The sequence below is a fragment of the Nestor notabilis genome, unplaced genomic scaffold (genome assembly GCF_000696875.1).
Source record: "Nestor notabilis isolate BGI_N333 unplaced genomic scaffold, ASM69687v1 scaffold3313, whole genome shotgun sequence".
Classification (NCBI taxonomy): Eukaryota; Metazoa; Chordata; class Aves; order Psittaciformes; family Psittacidae; genus Nestor; species Nestor notabilis.
This window is the reverse complement of record NW_009921634.1, coordinates 57,535-71,802: the sequence shown is the minus strand read 5'-3', so window position 1 is coordinate 71,802 and position 14,268 is coordinate 57,535. Positions and strand designations below refer to the sequence as shown.

Here is a 14,268-nt window from a genome sequence, read left to right as displayed (position 1 = left end):
TCCTGCTGGGAAAGGCTGAGTTTTGAATCTGGCTTTAGAGGTTTTACCACTGTAAAACTGAATTAGGAAGCAGAATTAATTTGCCCTTCCAAGGGGAAGCTCTTTCTTAAAGACTTGCTGTTCATTCCTTCCCCTGCTCCCCGGTGTAGCTACAGTTGATCTTCATTCTTGCAAAGACAGGAGTAGGAATGTCTTGTGAGATTCCTTCTAGCCCTGTGATTGCTTTGCTGACCTACTTTGTCTCCACGTAACAGCAGTCCACTGATGATGGTCTGCTGGGTCAGTGACACACTTTTGATTAAGGAATTGAGCAGGGATTAAGTCTGCAATGAACTCTGTGCATTTTAGTTTGCATTTGCAGCAAGTTATGACCCTCTTACATTAAGTTTTGGTGTTAGCTGAGGGTTTTGCTATGTTGCTCTTTGTAGAAAGACAAAGTGCAGTGTTACTCTATGGAAATCTCAGTCTCTTCTGGCTGTGGATGGAGGCTGGTTCATGTAGTTCATGTTATTTACTGCTTGTCTGTAATTTGGTCCATCAATGTATTTCACATATATTCATGTAAACTACCTTGCGGTGAACAAGGGAGAACGTGTTGAAGTGGGGTTTCTGGAGTGCTTTGAAGGCTCATTATTTAAAAGTAAATTGAAGGACCTACTTCTGAGTGTCTCTTCATCTGTAATTCAGTGAGAGCTCAGCCTCAGGAAAGGTTGGACCCCAAGTGTTCAGAACGTACCACAGAAACAGGAGTAGTGTGAAAGCGATGTGTGAAGCTGGGCTGCTAATTGCTGCCGCATTTTAATGTGTAGTATTGATATGCATGATGCAAGAAAAACTATGTTATGCTGACCTTACCAGGGGATATTGGGAGAACCTGAAAGCTGGGAATGTGGGATGTGGTTTTGAGCAGGAAGAACAGAGAGTAAAAGCTCTTGATGTTTTCCTGAATGGGGTGGAACAGTGAAGACTTTGTTACTTACAAGGTGGCATGAGGATCAAAACCAAACTGAATGGTAACACTAGGTGATCATCACAGAATGGTTTGTGTTGGAAAGGACCTTAAAGCTCATCCAGCTCCAACCCCTGCCACGGGCAGGGACACCTTCCACTAGAGCAGGTTGCTCCAAGCCCCTGTGTCCAACCTGGCCTTGAACACTGCCAGGGATGGGGCAGCCACAGCTTCTCTGGGCACCCTGTGCCAGCGCCTCAGCACCCTCACAGGGAACAGCTTCTGCCCAAGAGCTCATCTCAGTCTCCCCTCTGGCAGGTTCAAGCCATTCCCCTTGTCCTGTCCCTACAGGCCCTTGTCCAAAGCCCCTCTCCAGGTTTCCTGGAGCCCCTTTAGGCACTGGAGCTGCTCTAAGGTGCCCTCTTCAGGAGCCTTCTCTTCTCCAGCTGCCCCAGCCCAGCTCTCTCAGCCTGGCTCCAGAGCAGAGCTGAACCAGCCCCCATATGTGATGACTTTGATAAATAATGAAAATGCTGAATTAAATTGTATCTTAACTGATATTTATTCTGATAAAACCATCTCTCTTACAAAAAAGAGGTGTTGCTTGAGTTACTAGGGAAATGGTTGGACTCTTAGACAGTTATGTTTTGAGAAATGGACACTAAACTTGAAGAAAGGAGGAGATGTGCCAGAAGATTTAATAGGCAGATGGAGAATGTTTACAGCAAAGAACTTAGTAGTATCTTCTTTGCCTTCACTGAAAATTGGATTCATGTTGTATGCCAAAATACTGGATTGATTTTTGGAAAATGTGCAAATAAACTTCTGATTGTGGTTAATAGGATTCTGTGTTTGTTCCTGTTACACCTCAGTTAGATTTCCACTACAGGTAGAAAACGTGTACTCAAAACCATTTACTATGAAAGCAGTTTGGTTTGTAAGTGCTCTCTCCTTTCCCTCAGCTAAAGGAATAACCAGAAATCTTAAGGAGCTTGGATTTAGCTATAGTTTTGTGATCTTTTTGGAATTCCTAGTGAAGTAAATGTGAGAAAGGGCTGATCTGTGTTAGAAGCTGCCAGTTACAGTGCCAGATTTAATTCAACTTTTGACATCTTGCTTGTAGGTGAAGGAGAATCTGCTCTCGTGTAAGATGCTGCTGCACTGCAAGCGGGATGAGCTGCGCAAGCTGTGGATTGAAGGGATTGAGCACAAGCATGTCCTGAACTTGCTGGATGAGATAGAGAACATCAAGCAAGTTCCTCAGAAGCTGGAGCAGTGCATGGCCAGCAAGCACTACCTCAATGCCACAGACATGCTGGTAAGATGTGGTACCTTGTGTTGGGAACACACTGGTTGGCCATGTGGTTGTCTGCAGCCAGATCTGTGTGTGCTGCTGTTTGCTGTGTTCCTGCTTAGTTTCCTCTTTTGTCACTTGCTGCTTTCCTGGACTGGAATTTCCATTTGGCTTTGTTCTGATCCTTCCTGACTGGACCTTGGGTTACAGTCTACCATCCTCTTTGGTCTTTCAGAGCTGTCTTTACCTGTTTGTGTCCTGATCCTGATGATTTCTGTAACTATCTAGTTCTTTACCCACGGTAATAGGATTCCTTCTGCTTCTGTGATTCAAAACTGAAGGCAAAAGTAGTATGTCTGCTCCTATTCCTCTTGTGTTTGCCAGAGAATGCCTTTAAGGAAATCTTCTCATTGCCTGATTTTGTTACTGTGTTTTTCAACTTTACTGTCCTTTCTATTTTGTGAGCTGTTCCTTTGGATAAGCTATTCAACAGGAAAAAGACCTGGAAATCTTAGTTGCATCACCCCATAATCCTAGAGCCCGGACTTGAGCTTGATTTCCCTTCTTTCCATTTTATCTCATTTTACCTTAAAAATGACCTTCTACAGCTTGTTCCCTCTGAAACCTTTTCAGCAGTTTGGTATCAGTCTCCTCATCCCATTCCCTGGCATGTGTATCCTTATCTGGATTTGTGGTTGTTCCTGTTACACCCTCTTGACTGATTTCACTCTCCATCACCTTCCTGTTGGTTTCTCTTGCTCATGTTCTCTTTTCATGCCACACCTGGTGCAGGTGCCTTCCTATAATCTGATCACAATTTTCCCTTTCTTCCTTCTTAAAACCATCCTTCAGGAACCCTCTGAGTTTTACTCTCCTCAGAGTCTCACTGTCCTTTTAAATGAACTCTTGTCTTGCATCTTCCATGGGTAATGTATCCAGTGCTGTTGTGCAGAGTGGAATTTTTATGATACTATATAAAATGTTTCCTATATGTAAAACCTATTGGAATTCCTGAAAGCAGATCAGCAGCGGAATGGCTTGAAGCAGCATGTGGGAGAGTGCAGTCAGGTTTGGCCAAAACTTTCCTCAGGTTTCTAATACAGGGAATTGAAGTGTGGTGTTTGGTATATTCAGTTACAAGAGCTAAAGAAGTAGAAGTAAGTAAAGGGTGGTCAGTGTAGGGGGAAACCCAGAGTATTCAGAGTTAACTTCAGTGTTAGTTGAAGTGTTGGTGCTTTCTTTTACTGAGGGACTTGCCTGTCTGCTTGGTTTGGATTTGCTGTTATTTAATTCCAAAAAGGTTCTTTATTGGAATAATAATTATTGGACTAATCTCCCCAGGGAAGTGGTCGATTCCCCTATGCTGAACACTGTTAAGATTTGGCTGCACAGGGTGCTGGGACATCTAGTCTAGGTCATGCTTTGCCAAGAAAGGTTGGACAAGATGATCCTTAAGGTCCCTTCCAACCTGGCATTCCGTGCTTCTGTGATTTTCAGAAGGAAATTACAGAGAAGTAATTAATTTCCTTTCTGGAATGAAAATAAGAAGTGTAAGAAGAAAAATAACAGTACTTTATAGAATCCGAGACTGATTTGGGTTGGAAGAGACCTTTAAGCTCCCCCAGCTCCAACCCCTGCCACGGGAGGGACACCTTCCACTAGAGCAGGTTGCTCCAAGCCCCTGTGTCCAACCTGGCCTTGAACACTGCCAGGGATGGGGCAGCCACAGCTTCTCTGGGCACCCTGTGCCAGTGCCTCAGCACCCTCACAGGGAAGAGCTTGTTCCTTATCTCCAACCTGAACTTCCCCTGTTTCACTTTGAACCCATCACCCTTTGTCCTATGGCTACAGTCCCTGATTAAAACTATGATAAATACTTAGGATTTATATATACATGCTTTAGAAATGGTTTGCAGTGTGTGCAACTGATGTTATTGACTTGCAGTGTATTGTGTGTGCAGGTTTTTTACATCTATACTTACGTGTCAATAAGGTTACTCAAGGCCACCTTAGAGCCAATATTAGACCTCACTGAGGTGAAGGCTTCTGTAGCACACACTGTGCTTTGTTTCTTGGTTGTTTGGTGGTGGTTTTGTTTTACAGAATAGAGTATCTTTTGTAAGAAATCAAATGATAATGATCTAAAAGGCAGCTGTGAGTTTGTTTGGGCTTTTTTAATATATCAAGGAATGCAGAGAGACCTGAAGTGAAAATTGAAGGTGCTATTTCAGCTCTTCCTTGACACTTGCAATTCTCATTTGAAGACAAGTGTATTTGTAATAAAGACACAGTCACCTGCCTGCGTTTGGAGCTTTGTCACAGGCAAGGGTGGCTTTTGCCATCTCCCTTTAACACTACCTTTGCAAGACAGTGATGTTGTAATCACTCACTGCCTGCAGCGTAATTCCTTCCTCCTTCCATCTGATATGAATAATACGTGGAAGCATTACTACCCTGTCAGGGCTGCAGAGTGTATATAGATCTCTGTCCTTTTGTTTCATTCCTCCAGGTAAACAGATGCTCGTAGCTTATAAAAAGCCCAAAGTGATGTGACAAGGAGCTTGTATCCCTCTCATTGAAACTGGAGCACTGATTAATACCATTGCCTGTAGCCTTGCGATACGTACAGTCCAAATGAGACCTTTGCTTTGGGTTGATGCAAGCGCTCTAATGGCATCATTTCTGCTTGCTGCAGCCTGTCCTTTGTATTCCACTCACATTAATTGAAGTAATTTTGTCACTGAAGCGTGTTCCAAACCTCTGCATTTAAATTGAAGTTTTAATTCCCTTATTGTTTGCAGAAGACAACTGAAGATGGTTTTGTTACAGGTTTCATTAGCACTCCAAACTCTCCAGCTGTTGGTTCTAATGTGCGGTGACTGAGTAATGCTGGCAAGAATTGTTAATAAAAGAATGGCAGCTATTCCCAGTAGGATGAACACAATCAGAGGTAGTTTGTGACAGCTTATATTTGTAGGAAGGTAAAAATTTGAAGTGGCAGGTTTTTTGTTCCCAATTCTGTATCCACAGATGAGCTTTAGATATCACGGATCCACGTGCTGTGTTCCTTAAGCATCTTGATAATGCACGCTCCGGTGAGCAGAGCTGGTAGGAGCAGGTTACCTGTTCTGTAATTGCATCTTACACAGGTTGTGTTAAAAGGAACATTAGTTCCAACCTTCCTTGGAATTGTGAAGCTTTGGGGAAATTAGGAGGGTCTGAAACAGACAGAACTCTTGGTTGAGATCAGAGATATTTCAGTTACTTTCTGTATATACTTTTTTTGAATTATGAGTTTTTACGTTTTTATGTCAAGGATCTGTTTTTTTACACATGAAATTGCTAAAAGTTCACTTCCATGTAGCAGTGAAGTGCACATGCACACTCATGTGTGTATTTTCTCTTTAACATAAAAAGGGGGCACAGGGTAGAGAGATTTTCTCGCTCTCTACAGCTGCCTGAAAGGAGATTGTAGTGAGGTGGGGTCAGTCTCTGCTTCCAAGGAACAGGGGATGGCACAAGAGGAACTGGCCTCAAGCTGCCCCAGGGCGGGTTTAGCTGGAGCTGAGGAACAATTCCTTGCCCAGAGGGTGCTCAGGCATTGGAACAGGCTGCCCAGGGCAGGGCTGGAGTCACCGTCCCTGCAAGTGTTCCCAGCCCGTGGAGCCGAGGCCTCAGTGCCAGGGGTCGGTGGTGTCCTTGGCAGGGCTGGGAATGGTTGGGCTGGATGAGCTTAAAGGTCTTTTCCAGCCTAAATGATTCTATGGTTGGGTGCTGAGAGGAGAATTCTGACTCAGAAGGAGCTTCCCAAGGGAAGGCAATGGGCAATGGCCAAATGGGAGAGCACAGAGCTGGTGGCAGAGGTGATTTGGGCTTGAGGGTGTAGCTTGCACTTGGCCTGGAAACACGAGCTTGGTTGCTGGAAGGCAGCAATCTAAATTCTTCTAGAAGAGATGTTTTAGGTGTGCTACACGATGCTACAGCCAAGCCAGAACTTGAAGCAGGGGGCACTCAGCAGGATGGGCAGCAGTGGGCAAGGACTGAAGGCTTCTTGCTTGGAGGAAGCAGTTCATGGCTGGTCTCCCCCAACACTGGGCCATATGTTGAAGGGCAATATGCTCTGCCTGGCAGTTACTTAACTCAAGTATCAGAGAGGGCTGTGGGTGTTGATCTAATTGTTCTGACTCTACTGCTGACCCGTGAGGTGCCCATGGGGAGAAATTAATATTTTCCATTTGTTTAAATAATCGAAGGGATGAAATGCTTAAAAACAGTTGAAGGAGGAAATGTTGTTAAATCCAATAATTAAAGGTCATATCATAATATGATTAAATGAGAATTGCTGAGGCTACTTTCGTTGCATTTCCTGGCTTTTATGTGTCTAGCTTTGCAGTTTAATGAACTAACAGTACTTTTGACAAAGCATATCGAGTTTTAGAAAGTCTTCCCATTCCAACAGACCATGAAACACTTTAGTCTGAACTTGATTTATTAGAGCAGGGGAGTAGAGTTCCTTTGGGGTGGGATTGTGTCTGGTAACAAAGCACCATGGAACTGCAGAAATGGATCCATGGGGGATAGGAGTGAGGATAACTGCTCTTTCCAGCTGAAATCTTCTTTGTTAGGAGGATGACAAGAATGAAGAATGAAGCTGGGGAGAAGGAAGTGTGGAGCCCTTGGACTAGACTTCACTTAACTTCACACTTCCTTGTGTTAAGAGCTAGGAACTTACTCATATGTGTGTGTTACTCATGAGCACATCCTTCTCCTTTAGCCTGCCTGTCTTTGTTCCAGGGAATACAAAGCTGAAGTGACAGTACCTTGGTTCTCAAGAAGTAGGCCAGGGAATGCTCCACGACCTACTTCTCTTTCCTATTCAATGTTAAGAACTTAGGTTTCGGTTTTCTTATGTCAGGCAAAGAATTAATGTCTCCTGCTCTGCTTACCGAGGTGAGTAACAGCATCAGGCTTTTCTCAGAGCAGATCTGTGTTGTTGCCAGTTTATTCACATTATAGAGTCGAGCCAGTGGCTGTTTTGTTGGTGCATTGAATTAGATGCACTTGGCGTGGTGTCTGGCTGTGCACGAGGGAGGCTGGTCCTGTGCAGGTAAATGATGCAGCTTCATTAAGGCACACTGAGCTCACCCCAGTATCCTTAGGAGACATTCAGTGGATTTTTGCTCAACTCGTAAAGACCAGTCTCCCTGTGGTGAGATCTCTGTTGGGCTGAGTTTTTGAAGAGCATTACTTCGTTGTGAAATCTGACCTTTATATGGGGAACACACCAGATGCTGACCAAGTCCATTGTCTGCATGTGTAATGTTTTACAAAATGCTCAGAACCCTCACAGGGAACAACTTCTTCCTTATCTCCAACCTGAACTTCTCCTGTTTCAGTCTGAACCCATCACCCCTTGTCCTGTCACTCCAGTCCCTGATGAAGGTCCCTCTCCAGCACCCTTGTAGCCCCCTTCAGACCCTGGAAGCTGCTCTGAGGTCTCCAGCAGCTTCTCTTCTCCAGGCTGAACAGCCCCAATGTTCTCAGCCTGGCTCCATACGGGAGCTGCTCCAGCCCCTGAGCATCCTTGTGGCCTCCTCTGGACTTGCTCCAACAGCTCCATGTCCTTCTTGTGTTGAAGACCCCAGAACTCTACCTAGTGGTGCGAGTGGGGTCTCATGAGAGCACAATAGAGACGCAGGATCACCTCCTTCGACCTCCTCCTTTTGATTATAATATCTTCCCAGAAAACTCTGGATGTTTGTAGCCTTGGGCATGGTTGAGAGTGTTGATTTTTGTTACTTGGGTGTAGCTGCTACCTGTGGCTTTCCTCAGTATTCTACAAGGCGTCTCTTCCAGTTATATAAGTACTGTGTAGTGAGCAGCCTGCCTGGAATATGAGTAGTCTGGAATAATGAAATAAAGAAAACTGGGAACACAGTTCCCAGTGTGCATTTTATTTACTGTCAGCCTTTCAGCTGGAACAATGAAAATCAATAAAACAAGCTTTTCATTTTCTGCATTTCTTATGGCAGAGCTGGGATGCAGGTACTGGTGTGGAACGGTTTCATATATTGGAATTAATGCCATTAGTGGAAATAAGACTTTAGTTGGTATGGGAATCTGTAGGAATGCTTTTATTACATTTAAATTTTGGCCCTGCTTGAAGTTCTTCCTTCTGAATTACAAAACCAGTAATATTTTCCCAATACTTCATGCCTTGAAGTCGTTCCCCAGCTAACACTGAGTCTCATCATCATTGATCTCCTGGATTACAAAGAAGTCTTTTAGGAAACAAAGTTGAGAAGCTGACATCTTGAGGGTTGTGTCTCATTTCAGGTTACCCACTGAGGTGTGTAAGTGCGTATCCTTAAAGGAACTCTCTTGTATTAGTTTTTAATGGTTGGTAAACCCTGTGATTTCTTTAGCTGTGCTTGAGGTATGGGTGAGAAAGAAGGCAGATTTGGTTTTAAGCTGGTCTATGCCTAGGATGTGTTCAGGTGATTCACATGTAAGCATGGAACTCATGAGCTTTCTCCTGTCTGCTGCTCATTGACTTGAGAGAGAGTCCCAGAGTGGTTTGTGTTAGAAGGGAGCTTAAAGCTCCTCCAGCTCCAACCCCTGCCCCGGGCAGGGACACCTTCCACTAGAGCAGATTGCTCCAAGCCCCTGTGTCCAACCTGGCCTTGAACACTGCCAGGGATGGGGCAGCCACAGCTTCTCTGGGCACCCTGTGCCAGCACCTCAGCACCCTCACAGGGAAGAGCTTCTAATATCTCACTCATCTCAACCTAATGCTGTACCTTTACTCAGATGCAAGGATTTATTAGTAGTATTTGTCTGCCTTCAAGGAACATTGTAAAGCTTTAGTGATTAAGTTTGATTGAAAACTTGGAAGTTCTTTATATGAGAAGTGTTGATGCTATATATTGTTACAAGATTTCTCACCTCTTTTCTGTATCTTACTCTTTTTTCTCTTTAAATTCCATTTTCTGATATATATTTTTTTTCCAAATAAACTTGCTTGGCGAAGTTTAAAGGCATCAGAACGTGCAGAGTTTCTTTCCTTTGGAAACATCTTACCATTTTTCCCTCAGTACACTTATTGATAACTTCATCTTATTCTTTTCACCCTGTAACTTCCGTTACCTGAGGCAGTTTGTTCTGTTCAACTCTTACTGCCTAATCCTGCTTTATTTGCATTGACTCGTGCTTGACCTCAGCCCCTCAGCCCTTAATGCACCAACAAGCATTGATATCTCTCTAGAGTACTATAGGGTGGCTGTTAACTAATAACAACCATTCATTTAAGCTGATGAAAGTTCATTAAGTAAGAAAACATGCTGTAATGAAGGTGGAGTAGAGGTGTCGAGCATCACTCTATGGTGAAAGTGAGATGTAGCTGCCCTTAATGAAAGGGAAAGGCATCTGTAACGTTGTGATCTGTGCTGCTGGGAATGGGCATTTCTGAACATTAAATTTGGTCTTTCCTGATTGTAGATCCAACGATGAGAAGTTCTTTGCTTTATCCTGCGAGACATTCACATTCTTATTCCATCATTGAATGCGGAGGATGTTTTTCCAGTAATTGCTGGTCTTTCCATGAATTCTTTTTTTAAACTCTGGATTGTCCAGGCATGATTCTGTCCATAGTGGAATACTGGAATAAGCATGATAAGAAATTGACTGGCACAGGGTGCCCAGAGAAGCTGTGGCTGCCCCATCCCTGGCAGTGTTCAAGGCCAGGTTGGACACAGGGTCTTTGAGCAACCTGCTCTAGTGGAAGGTGTCCCTGCCCGGGGCAGGGGTTGGAGCTGGATGAGCTTTAAGGTCCTTTCCAACACAAACTAGTCTCATATTCTGTGAAAGTTCATGGAATGCTACCAAGTAACTTTCCTACTCTGGTTGGATAGAAGAAATGTTGCTATTTAGACCTAGAGAAGGTCTTAGGCTGAAGAGCTCATATATGAAGATGCATGGACTGTGTGCTTGATTGAGGAGACATTGGTTTTCTTATACTGCAGGTAATATTACCTTTTGGGAATGAATGAATTCTGGAATAAAACTAATAGGTGAAGAGCTAATTGGAAGGAATTAAACATTCCTTTAAGAAAGATGGGACACAAGGAGCATAAAAGATAGGAAATGTCATCTTGAAGACAGCAAGAGGATTGATTTGGGAAACTGTGGGTTTGCATTAAAAGGAAAATTCCTGATGTTTTACTTTAATGCATTAGGACCCCATTGTTGTAGCCATCATTCATATAGAGAGGAGACTTTTGGGACAGAGATGGTCCTGAAAAAACACAGTTTTCTTAATGGCAATTAAAACTAAATGTGTTAAATGAAGAGACAAAAGAAGTATGGCAGTGAAAAGTGACGGAAAAGCCTTTGCTGCCTGCACAATACCTACAACTATATTGCCAATCCCTGAGAGTGCTCCAGTGAGATTTAATATAGATGTCTGTGCAAGGTCAGCCCAAAGGTGCTCTTAGGCCAGTGCTGTGTCTGATGCAGAGGATGCCGGAAGGGAGAGTGAAGACACTCCTTTCCCAGAACACTCTGAGCTTCCAGCACTTGGCAGTGTGTGGCTTTTGATGGGGAAGCTGATGCCCTTGTTGCTGAATAGTGCTCTAGAGATGTTTCTGCCTTGTATTTTCTGACACTTTTTGCTCCAGTTTAAGTTTTTGGCTTCAGGCCTGTCCTTTGGTAGAGATGTGTTGCTGACCTGCCTGACACTGAATCTTTGAGTTGCTAATTTCAGCTTATTGCCCAGGAGCTGCTGAGGGTTGGAAGCACACAACTATCACAGGTACTGGGGCAACACATGTCTCATTTCCATCAAGCCATCGCTTTGATGGAAGAAATCTTGGGCAATTCCCTGCTGCCAATGGATACTCTGACTTTCCCATTTCAGCAAAGTCATTTGACCATCCCCCTGCTGAAATTGCTCATGTTCTGTGGTTAAGTCCAAGTGAACAGTTGGATAATCCCCTCTCGTCGTTTTTAGCTGCTCTGTTCCTTGAGCACTGCTTTTGGTTTCAGCACTTTATTACTGGCAAGACATTGATGAATTACAGTGAGTGGAGGAGAGAGTAGAATGATTGATGGGTGACAAGACTAAGGCAAATTCCAAGGCATTAAATTCATGGAGCTGGAGTAAAGGACAGCAAGTGAGGACCACAATTTCATACATATTTTAAAGTTTGTAGAGGGAAACAGTAAGTTAGGTTGGGTCAGTGCCATTTAAACACTTAAATATAAAGGATGTTTGTGTTTTGTGTTAGTGTAGTTATAACAGGTTTGCTTTGATGCTCTTGTAAGGGAGGAGCAGGAGTTTTATCAACAAGAAATATAAAAGCAAGTTCTGTAAGACATAGCAACATACAAAGGAGCTGTTGAGGCAAGTCCAGAGGAGGCCACGAGGATGCTCAGGGGCTGGAGCAGCTCCCGTATGGAAACAGGCTGAGAACATTGGGGCTGTTCAGCCTGGAGAAGAGAAGCTGAGTGGAGACCTCAGAGCAGCTTCCAGTGTGTAAAGGGGGCTACAAGGATGCTGGAGGGGGACCTTCATCAGGGACTGGAGTGATAGGACAAGGGCTGATGGGTTCAAACTGAAACAGGGGAAGTTCAGGTTGGAGATAAGGCAGAAGCTCTTCCCTGTGGGGGTGTTTGCCAGAGAAGCTGTGGTTGCCCCATCCCTGGCAGTGTCCAAGGCCAGGTTGGACACAGGGGCTTGGAGCAACCTTGTGTAGTGGAAGGTGTCCCTGCCCGTGGCAGGGGGTTGGAAGTGGGTGATCTTAAGGTCCCTTCCAACCCAAACCAGTTTGGGTATTCTATGATTCTGTGTTGGCTGCTTGATGTCTCTTTTCGTACAAGTGGCTGCATTTCAGTAACGTTCATTCTATCCTGGTGGGAATCGTAATATAAGGCTCAATGTTTAAGAGCAAACCCCACAAAGAAGTAGCCCTTTTACCCAGTTCCTGTATGTATGCTTTTCCCTGTCCATCCCCATCAAAGAAGCTGCCACTGACAGTGTATCTCAGGAAGAGCTGTTTTCTTGCAGCCTGAGCACTTTTTGTGTGCATGTAGCTCTGAATCTTTCAAATTAATCTTTTAAACTTCTCCCCCTTTCTGCTGCAGTCATCTCCATCACTCCCCCTTCCTGCAGCAGTCAGTCAGCAAATCCTTTCATCTCAGGAAGGGGAGTGAGCTCAGCTATGTCCAAAATACTGCAAAGGAGTCACCTTCTTTAGTCCTCAGTCATTTATAGCTCTTTGTTTGCTTTTAGCTTAATTCTTTCGAGACTGTTTAAAGGTGAATAAAATTGGTAGCAATTTCTTCATCATCTTAATATCCACTATGTTAATCAACACTCGGTGCTGTTCATCATCAGTGTTGTACAGCTACTCATTAATCCTCACATCCTGTGTGTACCTTCTCTCCCTTTCCTGTTTTTAAGGGGAAGGAGCAGTGACAATCAGGAATAGGTGCTGTTGATTTGTGCTTTTCCTGTTTTCCAAGCTTTTTACCTAAAGGCTCCCTGCTTGAGAACCATCTGGGGGTTCTTTAAGTTCAGGGTCGTTTTAACTAACTCATGTTCCCTGGTTTGCCTTGGTACCAACTCACATTATGCTGTACAGGGGCCTGTGGCAGTTTGGTAGCAGACAATTCCCAGTCTTTGGATTTAAGTGCAGCTTGGGTGAGTTTTCCATGTGTCCCATTATTTGCATGTCCCACCTTTAAAGGCAGCAACTTTTCAGCTTCATCTTGATTCACTTTGCAACTGAAATGTAGGACAAACTTAGAGGTGAATCCCAGACTGGTTTGGGTTGGGAGGGACCTTGTGTGTAATTCATCCCTTAGATATGTTTGTGGTGGTAGGAACTTGGAGGATCAGTTCTCTAATGCATCACCTGCTCTTACCTCTATCAAGTGTTAAATTCCTTGGAGACAGACCATCATTTGTAGCTCTTCTGCTGTTTTTCCCAGTGCAAATTCCCAGCAGCTGGAGTGTGAGCACCTTTGTGCTTCTTAAACTTCTGAGGTTAGATCCTTACTGATACAAGTCAGGTGCCAGCTGAATTCAGTGAGCTGCTTGTTCGGATCTGGCTACACGTATTTAAGGTATTTCTTAGCCCTTTTCCTTTCCTGTGCCTCTTGAAAACAAGTTCCTCTAAAAGCAGTAGATCAATTCTCCTCCTTTTAAATGTCAGCATTGTCTTATTCACCCAGGAAAGCAGCTGAAACCTTCTCAGTTGCTGCTATTTATTTGCTCATTTATTCAAAGGGTTCAGCTTTTTCCCTTTGTCAGGCTCTGTGTTTGTGTATGATGTGACTTCTTCTGCTTCAAATGGTGACCTGGCACATTGTTTTCTTTTAACCTTTCTCTGTTGTTTGTTCATGTTTCCTTTTCTGTTGTCTGAACTCGGGATAAGCTGGTACCACAGCCACAAAGCAGGAGGTTTTCTAGTTTGAACAACCATTATTCTGAGGTTGTAACCTGAAGAAGCACCTCCTTGTAGAATCATGGAACAGTTTGGAAGGGACCTTAAAGCTCATCCAGTTCCAGCCTTCCAGGGACCCCTTCCACTAGAGCAGGTTGCTCCAAGCCCCTGTGTCCAAGCTGGCCTTGAACACTGCCAGGGATGGGGCAGCCACATTTTTATATCTGCTCATAAACTTCCAGGACTGTGGAGGTCTAAAACTAACACACAAAAATTCATCTTTTCACAGCTTTTTTACAGTGCTTTTTGGAAAAAGGGGAGACCTTGTAACAGTAACAGTCTTGAAATACCCAAAGGGGGCTGACAAGAAACCTGGAGAGGGGCTTTGGACAAGAGCCTGTAGGGACAGGCCAAGGGAATGGCTTGAACCTGCCAGAGGGGAGATTGAGATGAGCTCTTGGGCAGAAGCTGTTCCCTGTGAGGGTGCTGAGGCGCTGGCACAGGGTGCCCAGAGAAGCTGTGGCTGCCCCATCCCTGGCAGTGTTCAAGGCCAGGTTGGACACAGGGGCTTGGAGCAACCT

The 14,268-nt window shown here is 44.2% G+C and overlaps 1 protein-coding gene across 1 annotated transcript in view; it reads left to right on the top strand.

The window, feature by feature from the left end:
- EXOC4 (exocyst complex component 4) overlaps window positions 1–14,268 on the top strand; it is a gene marked incomplete at its 3' end in the record, with an annotated part of 44,285 nt that overhangs the window by 2,063 nt on the left and 27,954 nt on the right. Inside the window, exon 2 of the mRNA XM_010011240.1 lies at window positions 2,073–2,267. Coding sequence (XP_010009542.1) covers window positions 2,073–2,267 — 195 coding nt within the window. The remainder of the gene's footprint in view (window positions 1–2,072; window positions 2,268–14,268) is intronic.